The 22,766-nt window shown below is 38.6% G+C and overlaps 1 protein-coding gene across 8 annotated transcripts in view; it reads right to left on the reverse strand.

Moving 5' to 3' along the window:
* EYA1 (EYA transcriptional coactivator and phosphatase 1) overlaps positions 1 to 22,766 on the reverse strand; it is a 350,015-nt gene that overhangs the window by 29,546 nt on the left and 297,703 nt on the right. For all 8 annotated transcript variants that reach the window (XM_073229681.1, XM_073229679.1, XM_073229677.1 and 5 more), the window contains one exon: positions 16,025 to 16,114. In XM_073229681.1, coding sequence (XP_073085782.1) covers positions 16,025 to 16,114 — 90 coding nt within the window. The remainder of the gene's footprint in view (positions 1 to 16,024; positions 16,115 to 22,766) is intronic.

Here is a 22,766-nt window from a genome sequence, read left to right on the forward strand (position 1 = left end):
AGCAGGACCGGACGCAGGCTCTTGAAAAGAAAGGTTCCCAGGAGCTGCAGGAAGGTTCCATTGTCACCTTGCCTCCCTGTCAGCCCCCCATGGGGGAGCGAGGACCTCTGAGGGGGATTCTCTAACTCAAAATGTTCTCTCCGCCAATATCAGTGGATCTAAAATTTCACCCACTGAAATCATCTCTTCTGAGTCTTCTTTTATAAGACAAAGATTTCAGGTAACTATAAATTATTTAAGCTCCATGACTTTGGTGTGAATTGTCCTACCTAAGCTTCAGCCAGCACGGGGAGCTCCAGTGAGCCCCACACCACTGGGTGTCACTAAGGGGAGGGGAGGAGTGGGTGCCACAACGAAAAACTATGGAAAAATTTTTCCTACACTCATATTCTCATTCCCTATGAAACCACCCCTTTTCCCATGAATTAAATATTTGTAGTAACAAATAACCATGCTTTGGTTGTTTGTATATTATTCAGAAAAATACTATATTATGCACCATTAATAGTGTGTTAATTTATATATGTTACATATTAACTGTGGACTATCTCTAGAAAATATATAGGACACACATTTTCTATTCTTTCATTCATTTTGTCACACACACAACTAATAATGGCTGCCTATTTATATAACAGGCACCAAGCACACAAAACGAAATGAGATACAGATGCTGCCAGGAAGGTTTTATAAAGATGGGGAGGAGCTAGAGAGAGAAGATACAGGTAAGTGTCACAGTTAACCAAAAGGTGATCAATAGATGTTCTGCAAAAATTAAATTGGAAACACAATATATTCCAATGCAATTTAGCATTCAAGGGCCTCTATAATGAGGCTTAGCCTTGCCTATCTGTTACATCTGTCTGTCTGTCTATCCCTCACATCCCATTGCGAACTGCATGCTTCTGCCAGGCTAGTTTCAATCAGCCTGGCCTCCACACCCCTCTTTCAGGAGACAGTAGTTGTGTCTAGTGCCTGCTGGAATGTCTGCTCTCTCCTTTCTCTCCTGTAAAGGCAATGTCCTCTTTTAAACTTGCATTGGTTTTTCTTCCTCACTGCCTGATGGATGCTCCGTAACCCACTGCCTGAACAACAGTAGCGACAATTACTGAGAGCCTACTTCGTGCCAGGCATGGTGCTATGTTTTTCATGATATTTCCAATCCTCCCTAAAACTCCACATTTGATGGCTAAGGAAATGAAGATTTAATACAGATCACTTCTGTGTGTCCCACCAGATAATAAACTTTTGAAGAAAGAGTAAGCTTTTCCTGTGTCTTTTCCTCCCTGTTCATTTTCTAAATAGGACTCATTTCTGCCTATTTATTTTTATGTGGACCAAGCACACAGATGATACTGAATGAAACCTTCCAGCTATCTGACTGACACAATTTAGTTAGGGAAGAAGTGCTGATCCAGGTAGAGGTTAATTGATATTGTTACTGCCTTACATTACTGAAGGGTTAAGAAGTGAGTTTTATGAACATAAATTTATTTTGTGTGATTATTAAATGACACATACTGATGTGGAAAAGTCAGGCAAAACAGAAAAGTATATAAAAGAAAGAAACTTCAGTTCCATTCTTCAGAAAAACCACTGTTAACATTTTTTCTGTCGTCTTTCCTGCCCCCCTCCTGACTCGGCGATCTGAAGTGCCTCGGGTCCTTCACAGAGCTTACCTGCTGCCTCCCCACAAAGCAAGGAAACCCAGATACGTGTTTGGTAGCAACTTTCCCCTCCACTCAATACAAATGTAATAAAGATTTTGTATGTTAATTATCTACATTATCTTTTAAAGTGTTTCGTATGTCTTTTAAACAAACTGCATGTTTCATGTGTCTTTTAAACAAATAATGGCTGATAGTTTCCAATACTTTCTTGGACTATTAACTATAGTCAGGCTAGAACTATCAGTCCTCCTTACAAGTCTCTTGTACGCATCTACAGTAGTGCTTCATGCACGGTGTAGTCATTGCCTGATAGATGTTTAAGTGAATGACCATTGTCAGAGACATGCTTGGACAGATTCATGACATTCATTTCTCTCCTTAGATATCCTGTGTTTTCCTTAATGATATTTTTAGCACTCAGATCACTGAGCCTTGTTCATTATAAAACCTCTGCTTAGAACACTCTTCTTGAAAGCCTGCCCCATAGGTTCTGTGGATGGCTGTTAATCCTTTGATGGCGTTTTGATGCCAACCTCATCTTTCTGAGTACTCCCATTTACTTCGTCTTGTTTTCCATTGTCTCTAAAAAGAGTTCTACGAATTCCATTTGTTTCTTGTCTCAATTGAAAGTTTTAAATATTCTCTTGGATTCTGGCACAGCCCTTGTTAATTTTCAGAAGACCCCGACCAATTAGGAGGAGTGACTTACGCTTATGACCATTTCAATGGGTATGTGATTATAAGTAGAATGAATTATTCATTTTTGTCATTAAGGATTTAAATAATTTTCTTTGTTTTAAAGACAGTAAATGTTATAACTACTATTTAAAAAAGAGAAAATTGTCTTATTTCACCACACCTCTACATGTTCTTAGTACAGACATGCTAAACACTATATCCCAATGGTTAATTTTCCATGCTACTTGTGTTTTTGCTGAATGGAAACATCGTATCTCCAAGTCCAGTAGGATTGCCTTAATATGTGTTTAAAATTAACAATTACCACCCATTGAAAAGGATGATATCTTGGACCCAAGAGCTCCCCTTAACTTTTTGCTTTGACAAAATGCTAATGCTAGAAGATAATTCTTACTCAATTATTTCTGGGGAGGCAAACACATTTACAAAATAATATTGATAAAAAATGGCATCCTCCCCCTGGCCCAGCCCTCCACCTGCCTTACAAAGGAGTAAGTAGCACACAATTACCAGCTAGAAGAATCCAGGATTTAAAGAGGGTTTCCTTAGAAATGCAGTTAGCATAGAGGCTCTATTGTAACTGTGCTGAAATGGGAGATGTCTCTGGGGATCACAATTTAAACAGATTTTGGGGAAGTTGAAGCTACAGGCTTTCTCGTGCATTAAAAAGAAAAAGAAATTCCTCTCTCTACTAAGCAAACTTCCTATGAGGGTAACTGAGTAAAATCTGGCTTTACAAAACAGTGACTCTCTCCCAGATTGGAGATCAGCGAGCACCTGTCAAAATCAAGAATCTAAATGAAGAGTCTGTCAAATGTGACACCCACAGGTCAAGTTCACAGGATTTTTAAATAAACTGACAGCCATCTAGCCAACTATGAGAAGCTGAAAGAAATGGCGTTTCTACTGAAGAAGGGCAGGCGCCCCTGTTGGCCCAAGTCTGCCCCACGCAGGCTCTGGGCTAGGGCTCTGGATTCTGCCTGCTGACTGCACAGCCTCCTCGGTGCCACCTTGGCTGCTTGTGAGGGCTGCTTTGGTGGGAGCCACACATTAGTAGGGAGCAAGGACCTAACTCAGGTCTCCATCTTGGAAGCCGTCACTTTTTCCTCAGACCATACCGCTGCCCAGAAGTTTCACTCCCAGAATGAAGAGACTGGCAAAACAGTGTCACAGGCAAGCAAATCATCGGTTTGCAAGACGACCACCCTTGCTTCACTTGAGTCATTCAATTTTCTGCCTCTGAACCTTCAATACACTTCGATTCTGTGTTTCCAAACAAAAATTTCACAGAAGGCCCTCTGCTCTAATGTTTCTTTTTCGTTGAACACATTCTTCCTGGAAAATCTTAACCCATTTCATGGGTGATGACTTCAAGCTCCGTCCTTATTTCACAACAGCTGCTTGCTGGACTCCACCCGTTTGTCCAACACACACTTAACTTCAACATCTCATGATTCAGTTTAGCATCTGTCTTCCAAAGCTAGCTAACTTTCCTGGAGAAAATCTCTATCTTGTTGCTCAAGCCAGAAACTAAGACTCCTGCTCCCCTACCCTCATGTTGTATATCCTCCCAGACGGTTTTCTCAAAGCTTTCACACTGGCCCCTGTGCTCTGTTTCCACAAGCAAACACTGCTGATGCCTCACCTAGATTATTGACACCTGACTCCATGATATCACACACACACCTCCCCAGTCATGCCGAACATTCTGTCATGATTACCTTTGGCGTTTCATATGAAACCCAATTTCCTCCGCACAGTGCACAGAGCCTTTCACAATCTGGTCCTGTCTCCCTTTCTATCCTCTTATCCCACAACAGCTCTCTGTGTGCTCTGTGCTTCACACCTACTCACACTGTTCCTGAATTCTGCGCCCTCTCTGCCAAAGATCACTTCCTTGGGAAGTCATTTCTCCAACATTTACAGCCTTGTCCCGTCTCCCCTGGTCTGGGCTGGCTGTCCTGCCAGGGGACTCCACTGATGTCTGTACGTCTCAAGCACTGCGGATCTCACACTGGGATCAAAGTGTTCTTTTGCTTTCTTCTGTCCACCTAGCATCAGGGCTCCTTGAGAGCAGTGAATATATTTCACCTCTTCCCCTCAATACTCCATACAGTGTCCAGAATAGAGCAAGCATTAGTAAACTTTCTGCACAGTAGCTGCTTTTCTCTGTAATGCTGTGGCTGCAAAAATAATATTTCTGTCTACTCAACAGGAATTTCTAAGCATATGTCTGTCTACCATCTGCCTATTGATTTATCTACCTACTAACCTCCTCACTTTTGCAGAAAAGGGCTTTAGGTTCCTTGAGTAACTACTGTTTGTAAGACAGTGAAAACAAAGCTTTCAAAGAATACGTCAGCAAAAACACCATTACTGGGCTCTGCGCCTCATCGCATCATGACACACTGCTTCCTTCATGTTGCTAGAGAGGAACAGCCAAGATATGTGACGTGGCTAGAGAGGCCTATGAGAAATTTGGGAAGGGAAACCCCTGTTGCAACCTTAGCTTTCCCGTTACCTGCCCAAGTGGTTTTGGACAAAAGTCACTACAGTTTCCCTCAGGTGTGAACTGGAGATAAGACTGAGTTCTCCATGTCGATGGAGAATGAAAGTAAATGTTTTTTAACTGACATAGAAGTTTTCCTAAAGCCTGCTGCCCTCCTGTCTCCTACTTCACCAAGGGAGGACCTGCAGCTTGAGCCAGTCAGTGTAGGGGGCCTGCGGCTGCAGGAGGCATCCAGGGATGGGATGCTCTGCTTGGTGAAGAGGCCTCGCACAGGGAGAAGCTCAGCTCCATACTGCAGACACCATGAGCAAGCTCCCCCCAGCCATCCTCGGAAACATGAGGCCAGGACTGGACGATGAAAGGAAAACTTATCAGCACAACCAAAGAAACACGTGTCTTTTTGACATAAAATCTGCATCCTCGTTTTCTAAGAAGGAACAGCATGGTGTGATGGAAGCCAGATACAGTAGCTATTTAACTGCCAAGAATAAATCTCCCCTTGTGGACCTAGAGGCGGGAGGAGGATGGGAGTGAGGAAAGAGCATTGCGCCTGCAGCCAGCTGCATTTGCAAACTAAACACTGGCAGTCTCTGGTGGTTTCCGGTGTGACTGCTGTTGGAATTCTACGTGGGAATTCTGGCAGCAAACCATATATTGTCCCATACTCTTCATTCTCTCACCCCTCCTTCAGTTACCCCTCTTCTTCCTCCACAGCCCTCCTGTCCAGCACTGCATGGAGGAGACACTCCGAGCAGCTTATGTGAAAGTGCTGGCTCTGGGCTCCTAACAGATGTAACTTGCTGAGTCCCTTGGAAAGGGGCACCACCAGCATCCAGTTGTACAGAGGAAACTGAGGTACCGAGAAGTCTCCCACGAGTGAATGAATTCATGAGTTCCACCTCTGGTCCCTCTTGAATGGTAAGGTAACAAACCATGTTAACTACAGGGCTTTGAGTCAGTTGGAACAGTTGGGTCATGATTACATTCAATAATGTTCTAATTGTAAGAAATATTAACAGGAGAAAATTAAAGAAAACTACTACTTCAGTTAGTGGTAGTGTCATCCCACCCTCCTCCCCTCCCCACCAAGATGAATCCTTTTTTTTATCGTAGGAAATCACTGACTTTTTGTTAATGTTTTTAATGCAGAAAACTTTTTTTTTTTTACTTTTTGATGTAAATGCCTTTTTTTTTTAAACCATTAACCACACTATCATGTTACAACATACCCCTTGCATGTACGTTGTGCTTTGGAATTAAGGATTTTGAAAATATGACCTTTAAAGAAGGATATAAAATTTATTATCTTGGACAATTTCAATTGTTTTAAGATTGTGATTATTCTTTCACTTTCAAAAAGTTAATTTTTGCAAATCGTAAAAGCAGTAGTGCTCATTATAGACTATTAATTTGAAAAATTTGGAAACTATTTAAGGAAATCATATGAGATCCTTTTATATACCAAATCCTGTGTCAGGAGATTAGTGTTCAAGTGGACAAAGTCAAGGTCCCTGCCCTCAAGCATTGCCTACTGGAGGACAGAGAGAGGTAGACAGAAAATCGTAATTCAGTGGGTAAGCGGTGTTACAGTGAGAACAGCCCCTCGTACCATGACCCACGCCCCGCCACCTGCCTGCATGGCACCACTTGAGTCTGCCTTCCTCCTGCAGGCCCAACCCTGTAACTCGGGTTCTGGATCCCATCCTCTCTGGCCACCCAAGGACGTCTCTCATGCTGCTCTTTTCTCTCTGTCACACTGTATGTTTTTTCCTTTCTACCAAATCATTCCTACTGACATTCAAACACACCTAAGTATCTTCCATTTAAAAACCAAACAGCCCTCTCTGGATCCTATGATCCCCTCCCTGTCTCTTCTCATCTTGTCACTCTGGGGACTCTCAGTCCTTCCTGTCTTCACCCAGTCAACCCTCGGCCCCTCCTCAACATGCCAGGCGGGCTCATGTCTTATAGCTTCACTGAAATGGTGGTTGTCAGAGTCGCTACGTGCCAGCATTCCTGCCAAAACCCACAGCTGCTTCTGTCTTGGTCTTACTCAACTTTGGCAGCAGTCGCACACCATTCCCTTCTTCCTGAAACATTCTCTAGGCTTCTGGTACCTCGTACTTTTCCACCTACTTCATTATCTACCACTCTCTCCTGAAAGCTCTTCTCTCTTGGTCCTACTTCTAACGATTATAGTGTCTAATGCTCTGCCTTAGGCCCTCTTCTCAATTTTGCACTTTCTCCTATAGGATGCTATCAGTCTCATGACTTTATGAATCCTGAAACTCTATCTTCACATTTGCTTTTCTCTGAAATCCAAACCTTCCTGTGCATAATCTCTTGAGTTAGATGTTGAATACATATTTCAAACCTAATATGCCCAATGCAGAATATTTGAGTACAACTCCTCCTCCTGCCTTGTCCCCACAAACCCCTCTTCCTCATCCCAGGTAATGTGACCATTCATCCAGTTGCCAGGTCCACACCTTGTGGCTATCCTTGATTCTGCTTCTCTTTTCCTCCCACATCTGACCTATCAGCAAATCCTCCCAGTGCTTCCACCAAATTATACCGCACATCCTGCAACTTCTCACCATGCATAGAATGGCTGCAGCCTCAGCCCCAAGCTCCCTGGCTGGCTGCAACAATCTCCTAATGACCTGATTGGTTCCCCTCTTGCCCCATTCCTCATATGATAACCAGAACAGTCTTTTAAAAGTGTAAATGCTACTATAATGTCCATGCTTTAAACTCTCTAATGGCTTCCCACTGCAATTCCAAAAATGACCCAATGTCATTACCACAGTCTACAAGGCCCTTCCTGATATGGACTCTGTCACTGTTTCCTGGTTCACTCTGTTCCAGCCACATTGATCTTCTTGTCTATTTCTTGAATAAGTGAAACACATTCCTACCACAGGGCCTTTGCACTTGCCATTCCCCCTCCAGAATGATTTCCTGCGGTTGCAGCTGCTTCCCTTCCAACATTCTGGTTTCTTCACAAGTGTCCTCTCTTCAGAAAAACCTCTTCCTGAGCATGTCAGCTAAAGATGCTCCACTCTGAACCATCCCTTATCCAATTACTGTTTGATTTTCTTCACAGCACTTTCCTCTACCTGAACTTATTTTATTTGCCTCATGTTTAGTTCCTACTTCCTTTCCAGAGTGCCAACTCCATGAGGAGAATAACCTTGACCAAATCATCACTGTATCCTTAGCATCTAGAACTGTGCCTGGTACTTAATAGTTACTCAATAAATATTTATTACTATTTAATGAAGCACAGTAGCAACAGGTATAAAGAGATTACAAAATGCTCTGGCAGCCTCTTAATATGTTTACCTCTAGTTGTTTTTTTAGCATGTTATAGATGCTAAAATCAGGATCATATAGTATCATTCATTTTGTATACTTGTTTTTAAACTTGAAGTTATATCATAGTAGCTTTTAAAAATACATTTCCCTTTAGTTTTCTTTTAATATACACATACTTTTAAAAAGTAAACATCATTGTTTAGGTAAACATCAGGTTCACAGTAATATTGGGCAGAAGGTAGAGATTTCCCATATGTCCCTTATCCCATGTATACCTAACCTCCCCTACTATCCACATCTCACACCAGAGCGATAGATTCATTACAGTCAAAGAAACTACAGTGACACATTGTCATCACCCAAAGTCCACAGTTTGCACTAACATTCACCCTTGATGGTGGGCAGTCTATGGTTCTCGACAAATGTATAATGATATGTATCTACTATAGCATCACACAGAATATTTTCACTGCCCCAGTAGTCCTCTGGGCTCCATCTATTCCCCCTCTCTCCTCCCCAACCCCTGGCAAGCACTGATCTTTTCATTGTCTCCATAGTTTTGCTTTTTTTCAGAATGTCAAATAGTTGGAATCATACAATACATAGCCTTTTCAGATATTATGCCATAAATTTTAACATTAAGGCTACACTGTATCATATAGCTTATGTTTTAAAACTTGAAATGGACCATGAATGTTTCCCCTATATGAATGTTAAAAGTCTTAAAAAGAATTTTCAGTGAGGAAGTACTACAATTATTTTTTCATTAATTGGTTAATCCATTTTTAGGTATTTAAAATATTTCTGTATTTCTGTGGCAAAAAATACCATGTGGCAGATCTAGCATGGGATTGTGTAGACTGCTAAGAAAACGTCAACCTGTGTTAGATTCTGCCTCTCAGTAGCTGTGTGACCTAAGTTTTATTCTAAGAATGCTAAGCTTTGCTTGGCTCCTCCAAAACATGTAGATAATAATGTGCTTCTATCAGAGAATGTCAGGGCATTAAGTGGAATAATGTATATAAAGCACTTAGGACAAGTGTTCAGTGAATGCTTATTACTATTATATCACTTATCTGTCTACAGCTTTTTTCTTAGAATAGAAACTAAAAGTGGAATTTCTGAGTAAAAGAATAGAAGCTTAAGTGGATCAGTACATTAAAGCTCTGAACACATATTACCAGACTGCTTTTCTGAAAACTTGTACCAATTTATATTCTTACCACCAATGTAAGCAAATGTTCATCTTACTACATTGCAGGCCATATTACCAATTTTAAATCTGCTAACTTAGTGGGCAAGAGGCTGAATACTTACTCTTTCACATTTCTGGTAACTAGAAGTGAAATCCAATATTTTTCCTTTCTTTATGTATATTGACAGTTTGAACACTTTTATGAATTGTCTGTCATATCTCTTTTGAGCTATGTCTTTGTTTTTCTTAATGAGTTGAAATATTACTTATTTTATTGGTTAAAAATAGCTTTGTCCTTTAATATTATCTATGACTTTCAAAAATAGCATTTGCTTTCTTCCCTGATTACAAAAGAAACACAGAGAATTTGGAATATATAGAAAAATACAAATAAGAAAATAATAAAACCCCAAATCTCAGATACAACCAATATTAAAATTCTAGAGTTTATCTTTTCATATAATTTTTGTTTTTCCATTTATTTATTATTCAGTGAATAGATACTGGGTGCTTTCTATGGGCCATGTACAGTGTTAGAAAAATAGCAGTTGAATATTTATGCATAGGACATACACTTTTTTTTTTAACAGAATTGAGAGCAAACTATATGTGTGTATACATTCCCCCTAATACTACTTTTTAAAAGTTAACTTTTTATTGAAAAACATATTAGCTCTCGATCAGTTTTCATAAATGAAACATACTCATGTAACCAGCACCCAGGTCAAGAAACAAAACATGATCAGAATTCCATAATTTAGAAATGTTTATTACCATGGGCATTTGCTTTTATTTTAAAAATTCCTATATGTATATAATTAGTACAAATGGCATCAACCTTTTTTTTAGGTTCTTGATGCTTATGGACAAATGACTATCTAAAAACTTACTTCCCAGAAGCAAAGAAGTAGATCTCCTTTCCATCTACCTGCATTTTCTCCTTGTGTTTGAGTCTTTTATATTTTAACTTTTTAATTGACCAACTTCTGCATACAAGTTGAATAATCCATTCTTCACTGTTAATTTGTTTGGTTTTATTTAACACACAAATTTTTCTACAAGTTGGATCTGTGTCTGAGCTATCTCTTCCCAGAGTTGTTAGTCCAATGTCAACATTAGGCCAACGTAAATCTTCATATCATTGCAGAATCATAAAACATTTAATATTTGGTAGAGCTAGATGCTCATTTTGTCTGCTTATCCTTTCATATGGACCTTAAAACAAATTGGTCATATTACAAAACAGAAAAGGAAGAAATCTTTCATTCAAATCTTCCTTTAGATCTGTCAGTAAGTTGTCAGAATTTTATTCATTTATTTCCTACAAATATATAGGTTACTTCTTATCTTTCCTGTTTTGATTTTGTGTGTGTGTGTGTGTGTGTGCTATAGTTACTGCTATTTTAAAATTATAATTTAATAAAAATTTCTATATGTCTGGCTGTCATATAAAAAGATTATTGATTTTTAAAATGTGATTCTGTAATCCTTCACTTTTTGGAAGCCTAGTGTAAATTAAAAGACTATCTCAGATTGTCTTCAGTTTTCTATTTATTTCAAATCTGCAAAAATCAAACATTGAAATCTTTTATTTTATTAATTATACAACTTAGGTTTTATTGTGCCACCCCAAATCCCTGGAATGATGTTGATAATAGAGCTGAAAGAAGGTATTCATATTTTGTTTCCCTTTGTATTGACAATTTGCTTCTATTACTTTACTGATAAGAGTGATGTTGACTGTTGGCATAAGGTAAATATATTTTATTATGTTAAATAGTATATACTTTGACTCCTAACTTTCTGATGAACAACAGAATTAAGGAAGTCTTTAAATATATTTTTATATTTCTATTTTTTATTTCAGATAAAATAAAAACGATAGAATCTTGTAAGAAATAGTGAAATAGGAAAAACACTTAAAATTATTCAATAGTAATATTAATGGCGAAAATAAGGTTGCTTCTTTTTGGCCATCAATTACAATATAGTAAAATTCAATTCACATTTATTATGTCTAATTATCGTTTGTTGCTTGAAGAACTTATTGTGCTTCCTAAACTGAGGGTTTGAATGTTACTCTTCTTAACTAAGGAAAGGGACAAGGCCAAGCAATTTACCTTAAAACATAGGCAAGTCAACTCCACTGTCTCCCATGAGAAAGGAAAGAAATTGCTCTCCCTTTCTAAGATTTCAATCTAACAAATACTCACTTCATGGTCAACATGTATAAGGCAAGGTTCTGTGCTTTATGAAGGATGCACAAACCTGAACATGGCAAGTGGCATATATGTGTATATGTACATGAGTACACTAATGTTTGAAATGTAGTTGACCTAATACACCCTCACACCTTCATAAAACTATCCTTGACTGTTGAAGGGACTGAGAACAGAAAAGAGCTACAGCTCTTCCTGAAGCATCTTCTTTATGAGCACCTATGGACCCCTCTTCTAGTAGAAGAGAACAAGAGCTTCTAGCAGCCACACAAGAGCTGGACTTTGGGAATCAGAGTTGCTTCTGTTTATTTATAGAGATAAAGCACTGTCTGGATGAATTATATTTTTCAACTCAATCAACTTCTGAATTAGTTTACAACATTTACAAGTTTGCAAGCATGAGCATTAGGTCATTATGCATCCCACACTTGGAATTGAAGCTTCTTAGCACTGGCATAACTGATATTTTGAAGAATGATTTTTTTCCTAGCTAAAAATAAATTTATAAACAAGATACAGTAAAATAATTAACAGATGATAACCTAAATTTTGGAGTAATAAAATATAGCAAATTTAAAGACTTTATTAAAACAGGGGTGTGGGGGGAGCTGGGGAGGCAAACTACTGTCTTCGCTTTATAAGAAAAATCATTACTTTCTTTAAATTATGGCATTGCTTAGAGACTGCCCACAGATCCTTTCCTTGGCCTTTGACTCATTAAACTCAGGCTCTGCTGAGAGTGTAACCTTTTGACCCAGAACTTTTATTAATAGGAAAGGTGAAAACAAGGGGCTACAAGAGCAGGTGCTAAACGCCCCCTGGATCAGGAGTCTACATATCAAAGGCCTAAGAAAGGGCGGCAGTATTCACATTGTAAATCCTGACACCAGAGAATCCTCAGGTCTGTCCCAATTAACCAATGCACTTGGAGACTGATGAGCCGAGGTACAATGCAGCTTCACACTTAACTAGGTGATTGCACTGTGCACAACACATGCAGTCTGTGCCTCACAGAAAACAAGGTGGGCTTCTGCTACCTCCCAGCCCCCATCACTCCAGGGGTTGGAGTGTAGCCACCACTGTCAACAACACAGGTCAGCACAGCAACTGTAACGCCAGCAAAATGATATTACTTAACACCAGACAGAAGAGAAAATTCAACTGAAGCTTATGCTTTATGTTTATGTAGACTTCTATCTATCTTGATAAAATATTTTTCTTTAATTGTGGAAAAATCTAGCAGGCAAACTGACCAACGGCAAGTGAAACGGAAACATCATCATATACTGAAGGCCTGTCCTCACTCTCTTTGCAGATTGCCTTTCAGTAAAATCCAACAGAAAGAACTCCTTCTCCATTCAGTCAGAAGGAGTCACTTTACTAAAGAAGCTGAAAAAACTGGTCCCATACTGTCATTCATAAAAAATGACTTCCACATAAGCATCATCATATTGCACGCAGAGACCTTTTGGTAAAATGATATGCAGGACGTTAGTCAGATTTAGAAATAGGAAGGCCAGGACTACACTACGGAACTAACATCCAAACCCTGCTCTGGTGGGGGAAAATACTATTTCCTTTGTTAATTATACCTCCTTGTCACTCATGTGCCCTAACATGTCAAACATTTTTAATGGTACAAAAACACAAGGTTTATTTTTTTCCTGGGGTGTTGACAGAATTCATTTAAGTTGTGATTGCTTCTATTAAAAATTGTCATCAAGTGAGATGATAAATAAAACTTTTTAAACTAAAAATGGTTAATTGTTTTATTCTTTAAAATACAATGAAGATAGTTCTAAGTTACTTTTAAATCATATCCTAGATTTTCTAAAGATCCAATCATCATTTTAAACAAATACTTTGATAACACAAGAATTGTTCCTAGAAGCCCCTCACATGGTATTCAGTATTCAGAATTTCAGTATTCAGAATTTCTTATAAGCTAAAGCTGTGAACTAACCAAATTATATAAGGGTTAGCTGGCAAAAAGTTAAAATTTTAAAAGAAAACGAGGCCAAATGTCAACAATTAGACTTCAGAAATCACACTACAAGCTAACCAATGGATTGTTAATCTCCTTGAAATTACTTGTACCACAGATCTTAAGAAGCGAAAAACATGTAATATAAATATATTAAAATATTCATGTCCCTTACCACAGAACATTGCTAATTGGAGTGTGAAATCAGGCATTACCACATCATTTCTGCTTGATGAGATAATTCTGGTTTCCTTAGGAGTATTAAGCTAATGTAGCTATTTTTCCCAAGAAACAAGCTTGCTTTGCTTTTTATTTTGAAAGAAACTAATATTTGCAACAACCAGTCTCAGGTTTGCTGAATTACAAGAGTATAAAATGAAAGATTGTAATAATTACAAGAATGAATTTATTTTTAAAATGTGCAAATCTAGGACACGTGACAATTTCCAAAGACAGAGGCTAAATGCATCTTTCATTTATACTTTTGCTGAGAACTTTGTATTATTTATTCTCAAGTAAAATAACTTAATATTCACTTTTGCAAGGTTACAAGATGAGGTAATTTTTCCACTATGGAGTTTTATACTTGGAGGAATTATACCTCATTCTTTTTTTCTACTTTTCTTATAAAAAAGAGTCCTTATGCCAAGAACAGAATCAGGTATTTCAGTAACTGGGTAGACTCCTATTCTTCTTTTTTTAAACTTGGGCTTATGGAAAAACTACATCCCTTACATCCCTAACTTAGAACTTTTAATATACTTTGAATATATTTATTTGAGTACTATTTCAGACACTATGTACAGTTCAGTGTGAATAATGTCAGTAAACAAAAATGCATCTGCATTGCCTCAAAACCAAGTTTTTTGGTCTATACTATACCAAGTTACTACTTTGCCTAACTTCTCACTTTTCACCACATAGTCCTGGCACTATGTAGACAAGCTCTGGCATTTTTAAGAAGGTATAGCTTAAAAGCAAAAGCAAATTACTGCTGATTTCTTCTTGATGGGTGCCATTAACACCTATTAACATCATGAGAGTAACAAGGTTGTGCCCAAGACAAAAATACCAGCCGAGTCTATATCATTAGAAACAAATGGAAACTCAGGGTAAGAATTTCAACATACAAGTAAAATATGGAATTTTTTGTGCTGTTCTCTTATGAAGTGAATCACAACCATAAATCAGAAACAGCTTTGAAAATAAGATGATTATTAAGCCTTTCTACAGGCAATTCTGATTTTGTTACTCACTTGGAATATTTCTATTTTAAAAAATAGTAATGCCTTACATATAATTCCCTTAAGGAAAACAAACACTTTAAAATGCAAAAAAAAAATTGTATTTTACCTTAAGTGTAAAAATAAATCACTAAGCAATGGTAAAAAAAAAAAAAAAGAAAAAAAAATGAAGTACATTTAAATAATTTTATTGCAGTGGAAGTTGCCAATTAGTCTGTGAGTAGTTTCACGGCAGATGAAAAAAAAATCAAAATACAGGGCAGTTGATGAACAAACCACACTTAAGTTCTGTCACACAGTGGCATTTTCCAAATCATGTTGGTTCATCTATTAAATAAGACACGTCTTACTTGATTTTGAAAAGAGAAACACCAGAAAATATTTAAAGGCCAATTGCTACCAATTAACTTTGAACAGTAAAAGTTCTAGTTGAATCTTTCAGATTCTTTTGTCTGGAATAACATACATTTATAAAATCCAACAAAACAAAAACTTGATGATTAATGCCTGTTGGCAGCCCTACCACAATTTTGCTTAAAAAAAGGATTTAAATAAATAACTGTCTCTATTAAGAAGACAGTGACATGCAGTTACAGTCATGTTTTCTCATAATGAAGATATGGGAAACAATATTCTTTCATTAGTAAGAATGCTACTAGCCAAGATCGTCGTGTTCATCAGTACTCATAACACATCGAACTTGCTGACCTACGGAAGTTTCCCAAATTATAATGGGCAAATAAAATCAACAGCAGTTTGCATAAGAAATCGTATCAGCCCAAAGAGCAGAGGCCTGACTAAAATGTTATACAAACACAGCCAGAAAGAAAAGCATCTGACCTAGTATGATAAGGGTCTGACAAGGACAGCATATTGTAAGTATCTGTTAGATTCTAAAGTAATCCATCTCAATAGAGATTATGTGACTAAGATATCTATAGCTTCTAGTAATCAACAGTTTAATATTTAAGATTCTTGACACCAGAATGGAATCCTTATCAATGATCATGTGCATCTTAACTTTAAAACAAATAACGCAAAATAGAAATACCACGAAGGTGAGGGTATTTAATTTATCTCCTTATTCCAGTTATATATTCAAAGCATAATCCCATTGGTCTTTTAAGACCAATCACCTATTTTTAGACATGCAACATGAAGTGTGTATAAAATAGTTAGAACTTACTTCTAAGTCATTAAAAAATAGATGTGTGTCTGCTAAGTTGAAAATCATTTCTTCCATTCGAAGTCCAAGGGACACTGAAGTAGGTGGATCCTAAAAGAAGAATTTTACAGGTCAAGAACATACATACTGCAGGTTGAAATACACTGTCACATTACGAGGGAGGTGGCTTCAGGAAAGGCCAAAAGCAAGAGACTCATTGGGAGGCGTGTTCTCTAGCTGCTTCTGGTGTGCATGATTCACTCTGTAAACTTCAGTGCCTTCAATTATAAAGAGTCCCAAATGTTGTTGGTACTTTACATAATGAAAAAATAACTTGCTGCTTAAAGTATAACAAAAAATATAAAGTAGAGGTAATTCAGCTTCGAATGTCTGTTTCAGGAGCAAGAAATTCAGTGAGTGGGAAAGACATTGTTTATGTTACCTCACCATCCAAGGAGGAGTGTCTAAAAGCAGTGCCACAAACATCACAAAACAGATACAATACAGATGGATTACAGAAGGGTAATAAATACTAATTTTACTCCAGATGAAAACTATCATTATTTTTTATTTATTCTGTCTACCGATTTGGAGTATACCTAAAAGTAGGAAGTGACGGCCCCTGTGACCACCTGGCACCAAGCGCAGCTCATCTTGACATTCTTGACACAAGGCAGTCACCAAACAGCCAGTACAATACTCAGAAGGGAGAACCAGCATTCTGAGGTATACAGTGGTCTATATCCACTGCTTCATGCCTTGGACACTAGCGATAAGCAGTCAGTCAGTCTGTCCCACACAATCCATATCCTGATGACATCTACTGGCACTGAGACAAACTTGGTGGGCTATGGAGGTATTAGCAGTTTTTATGGGATTACAGTATTTATAAAATAACACCCAGGAGGCAAATGGTTCATGGTGAAGACCTTGTATAAAATTGGTGAAGACAATTCCCATAGTATACAAGGCTGTAAAGTACACCAGAATGTGAGTTTTTGAAAGTTTTTTGGTAGTCTAATAACAAAATCAGCTTTTACATGTATGGCTTTTTAAATTTTTCCAAAGAACAATAATTTCTGATATACTATTTTATTATCAAAGTAAAACTTTGGAATAAGTAGAGAACTACCTTCATTATCACTTACCCAGGAAAATTATAATGAGAGAACCTATGCTTTCACATAGGCCACACACCTGGCTGGGGTGGACTGTGTGTGTCACATTTTATATTTGACAACTTAACACAGAGAAGGTAAGATTCTATCTGACACTGTCCAACATAAACCTTGTATGTTTTCTGTACTGTCTTCTGGACGCATTTCATTCTAAAGCTCAAGGCTTGCTGTGTCTTGCCCACTCTCCCTGTACCTACAATCTATCATGCCATCGGGTATTTGCCCCAAGCCCATATCCTCATGGGCTTTGGGAAGCAGAAGTGCTGCTAGAAAGCCCTAGACCCTAAGGCCAGGTCCTACCTTTGCTCTCCTACTTTGGTGTCCTTACTTCCTGAAGCCTTAGTTTGTTCTTCTAATACATCAGATGGCTAGTTGGCAAATGCGCTGTTCTCACACAAAATAAAAACATTCTCGTTTCTTAATCTGTAGGGATGGTGTGGAGACTCATCCAGTGCTGGTCACAGGCCAGTCACCTGTGCATAGGAAGGCGGAGTCAAGACTGCCCCAGTCCTGCCCACCCCACTGGCTCCGCCCACACTCTGCCCACACTGAGGGTAGTCTACCTTCCAGGAGTGCCAAAGGAGGAACAAAGGAGGGTTTGAGAAAGTATGGCAGGAGGCATTGCTGGTGTCCGTTCCTCTCCTGCCTAGGCCTTCTCTGCCAGCTGACCAGCAGTGGGAAGGGGAGGCACAGAACAGTGTTGCCCAAAGTGGGGGATTATGTTGGTAAAGAGGCAAAGCAAACACCGTAGGGTTTACAGAAAGACAGAGAGGAAAGGAAGACACAGAGGCCAGCCGAGAGTCCAAGAGCTGCTCAGGGAGGGACGAATGAAAACATTTCCTCCAAATTTCCTCTATGAAGATTCATGCTCCTTTGTGTTCTTAAATTTTCCTTGTTTAATGCCACCTAAAATCTCTGAAATTCCATAGGTTGTAGAAGAACTAAAAACAATTTACAAATAATAGAGAAAAATTCTCACTGAATCCTGGTTTTATAGGAAATGCTCAGTCACTTGGAGTCTAAGTATCAGTAGGCATGCTGGAAAAAGCAAATGTTCAAATACATCCTAGAGCTGAGTTAACCAGTAGGGGAAGTTCAAACAGCTGTTTCTAAAACAAAACACCTGACTAAGGTGTTTACTCCCTCTAGTTCAGGCCAATAAAAATACACTGACTTGTCTCATAACCATGTCAATGAATCTTTTTATGTGGCAAGGCAGAAGAGACTTACCACATTATTTAATTCCCAATTCTGGAATTTATGTGCCATGGTATTGTAACTTCTGAAAAAGTATTATTTCTCCTTGAGATGGTTGCCTATTTATACCACCATCAAAAGAATTACTCCATTGTTTGTTAATATACAGCACACTTTAACTTTACTTCATAAATTACAGTAATGACTTGCTACTCGGCATACTAATAAATTTTAAAGGCTTGTTCAGTCTTGTGGTCAAATACAACACAGATGTTGGCCTTATTTACCTTTAAATGTTTTTCCCTTTTGTTATTAGCTGTCATCCCTTAACAGTTTTTATACCTGCCACTCCAAGGAATTGTTAGGAAACATTTACTACATCAAAAGAATAGTGTGATAGTTCACTGGAATGAGAGAATTTTAGGATAGGAAGGGTCTCTCATTGAAAGCAGTGTTTCTCAAACATTTTTTAAACCACAATCCACAGTAAAAAAATATATTTTACATTAGGATCTAGTAATCCCTCTCTCTCTCTCCCCCCCCCACTCCCCTCTCTCTCTCTCACACACACACACACACACCTGAATTTGTCAAAACAACTTTCCTCACTGCGTGGAGCATACTCTATATTTCCCTTCTCAAAGCTCATGAATCCATTGTGGTCTGCGGTTTGAAAAGTAGAGTACTTGAAAAAAATAGTACACCTATTTTTTTATGTTAGAGACAGGATAACTGAGTTGCAATAGTGTGATTTGCTCAAGGTAACAGCCTGGCGGGTGCACAACCATTTCACCTAAGAGGGAACTAGCAGAAGAGCAGGTAGATAACTCTGTTCATATGGATTTGCTTACATATTCTTGCAACTGGAGTTCTTCTCATAGCAAGCTTAGATTTTATTTTTCCATTATAATAATCTTTAATACCCTCAAAATTTTCAAATATGGCAGATACAAGTCAAATGTGGCAAAAACTAACACCGAACAGTTAATAAATTAGTCATAGCTTTATGGCTTATTTTGGCATATTTATAGAGGAAGAAAGAAAAAACACATTTTTTAGGCCAAAACTGAGACATTAAAATCACTATGCGTTTGGCTGAATTTTACTTTTCGTGTGCTTTGCAATAACAAACTCCAAAGCCGCGGTTATGAAATGGTTGCTTTTAAAACCATTTTTTTGTTATCACTTTTGAAAACTTTAGAACTCTGTCTCCACTTCAGAGACACATCCCATTCTAAGTAAACCTTGTTGCCAAATGTTTCCATTCTTTCCTGAACTTGATCCTCTGTGGCATTTGCCCCTGTCATCCAAATCTCTCCGTGACATTTCTCCTTCTCTGGTGTCTGTCCGATCATCCATCTTTTCTAGGCATCTTCCTAGAATCTGCTACCCATCACCTACCCTTTAAATGATGCTGGTCCCTAGGATTGTTTTCAGCCATTCCTCATTTTATTCACACTGCCTTACAGACCCCAACACATTCATAGCTTCAAGCACTACCCCACTCCCCTCTATTTTATCTTAGATCTCAACTATAGGTCCACATATCAATTACCTATTGGTCACTTCCGCTTGGGTGTGCCCTGACGCACATGAAACTCAACTTCCTGCAGGTTGGACGCATTGCAGTCCCCTGGAAACTTAACCTTCTTTAGGAGAATGGCACCCTACCAGCCCTGAAGTGTGGTACTTCTAAACAGCCTCTCATTATGCCCACATCGAATCAGCCATGACATCCTGTCACCAGGGCCCGGGCTTCATGCCTCCCTTTTGGTCACTAGCCCTTCTTCCACCCCAGCTGTGTGTCTCCTTTGTGGGTATCTGCAGTAGTCTCCCTCCCATGGGCTCTCTGCCCAGGGTCTCATTATGCCCATTCTATTATCCCATCTTTTTTAGGAAACATAAATACTTCAACAAGTACGAAAGCCCCATAAATGTCTGACTCTTGCTTATCTTCTTAACATGTGACCTTTATTTAAGACACAAAATACTTGTTTCAAAAGATGACTGGAGAGAGGCTTAAAATAAAAGTGAAGTGGCTCTAATGGAAGTTCCCACTAAAGACCTTCAGGGAAACTGGGGCAAACCATGAGTCTCCACTGGTTGCCCGCATGAGCCCACTGAGGTTCCTGGCCGGGCCTGCACGCTCCCATGCTGCTCCCCGCGCAGCGCTTCTCAGCCCCTCCTCAGTCCGGTCCCCTCCCTGACTCACTTCCGCCAGGTTCTGCACCCCGCAGTAAAAACTGAGTAGTCCAGAGAAGAGACTCAAAAAGAGAAAACACAATCAAATGCTTTATCATTTTTCTTATTTAAGGCATAATCAGCATAAATTTACTATTGCTCTTATCCTCAGGAAATGCTACTTGTGGAGACTTCATTCTCAAGCTGTTCCTTAACAAAACAAAACAGCATCCACCACAGACACACACACACACACACACACACACACACACACACACACACACACACACACACGGGAATGGAACTTAACCCTGCTCTTATATTATTTTGATATGCTATTAAATTGCAAATGTCTGCTTAAAGTCCTGAGAGCAAAGTGAAGGAACTTGTTGCAGTGCTAGGCTGCTCCTGGCTGTTGGTATATTAAATCAAAGACTTTCTATTGAGCAGAAAGCAACGTTATGTAGGCAAATTAAATAACAATGAAATCTGCTGAATACAGATCCAGGCCTAAAACAATTGTTTTGCTTTCATCTTCTATCAGATGATCTTTAATTATCACATTGCCTCCAGATCCTTTTCTCCTGTTTCTCCAACACAGAACTGTTCACTGTCATCCTATGCTGATATCACCAGCATCATCCCCTGCCCATGATCACTCTTTTCCTGTTTCCTGATTTTTTTTTCAGGCTGATTATTGCTGTTATACTAAATCTCCATGCCATGAAAATGTTTAAATTTAATGTTTAATGTTTAAATGTTTAAAAAAGAAAAAACAAATTCTAGAAAAAATCAGTGCATAGAAATGCTGAAATGCCATTCAATTCAGCTTCTAGAGAGCTTTATGTCTGTTAGTCTTGAATTGACTTGTTGAAAATCAATAATTTGGTATAAAGTAAATAAAAGGGGGTCTATAAATATACATGGGTACTGGAACATTAGAAAACTGGGCTATGGCCTTGTGCTGTCTTGTTTCACAAATGAGCCAGGACATTTGAAAAATTTTAAAGGTCATTAAAAATGCAGTTTTTAGTAAGCACAATCCATAGCAATTCAGAAATTTGATTCAATTAGACTCAACCACCAGATGAAGACACTGTTGCTCCAGCAGGATGTCCATATGCTTCTACACTTCAGTCTAGGAATTCTGTTAGGATGAGAAGTATGGAAAGTGCCTAATATACAGAACTTAACACAAAGCCACCCAACTCACCTCTTGACTGAACGAGGTCTAACACTAGTCCTAACAGAAGACATTGGCTGGGGCACTCTCATTCCATGGCACAGCAGTTCAAGGACTCTCTTCTAAAATAACTGTGTTCATGACCTTCAGGCAAAGAACTCTTGCATCCAGGGCAGAAGAACGCCAGAGATGCGCACTCTTACAGTGGTCATACCCAAGCTTTGCAGACCCTGAGCTTAGAATGGAATCTTGACTTTGCCATTTACTAGCTAAGTGGTAGGAAAGTTAAGCTACATAACGCTGGGGCCTCAGGACCCTCATCAGTAAAGTGGGAATGAAACTGGTTTGTTTTAAAGTTTTAATTCGGTAATACAGTTAAAGCTCTGAACACAGTGCCTGACAAGTAGTAACAGCTGCTATTGTTGCCTGATTGATTTGTTTCTGCCTAAAGGGCAGTCCATTCTTAGAATGGTGGTGGTGGTGCTATTTCTACTATTACTCTTACTACTACAATAGCTATAGGACAATCCAGACATGGGACTCCATGTCCCAGCTACAAAAAGATGCATTAACATTCTGCATTCAAATTTTATGTGAAGTTCAGGCCATTTAAAGATAAGAGAAACCCAAATTCCTCATGCCAGTATTTTTGAGATGACCATGTTTTTAAGATGACTATGTTTTAAAGACCAGGTTTTTAAGTTTCTCTCTGCATGGAATCTAAAAGGAGTGTGAAGCGTTACTCCTCCCAGGAGGGGCTGCCATTTGTTCTCCAAAAGATGCTAACAAAGCTTCTCAGTGCTGAGCTGATTCTTATCACTAGGTGAAATGACCCAACTCTAGACAACCAGCAAAAGATTATTTCCATACTTTGAAGATGTAGAAACTGGTGGGAAGTATTGTCATTTAGATAGGATCCAGACACTGTACCAATACAGTTGAAATCTAGAAATGCTCTTTAAAAAAAAAAATCAATCTTTTGCATAGCCAAGCAGTCCTATCACCTTGAGTTAGTCTCAAATAC

Source organism: Manis javanica, chromosome 2 (assembly GCF_040802235.1).
Source record: "Manis javanica isolate MJ-LG chromosome 2, MJ_LKY, whole genome shotgun sequence".
Classification (NCBI taxonomy): domain Eukaryota; kingdom Metazoa; phylum Chordata; class Mammalia; order Pholidota; family Manidae; genus Manis; species Manis javanica.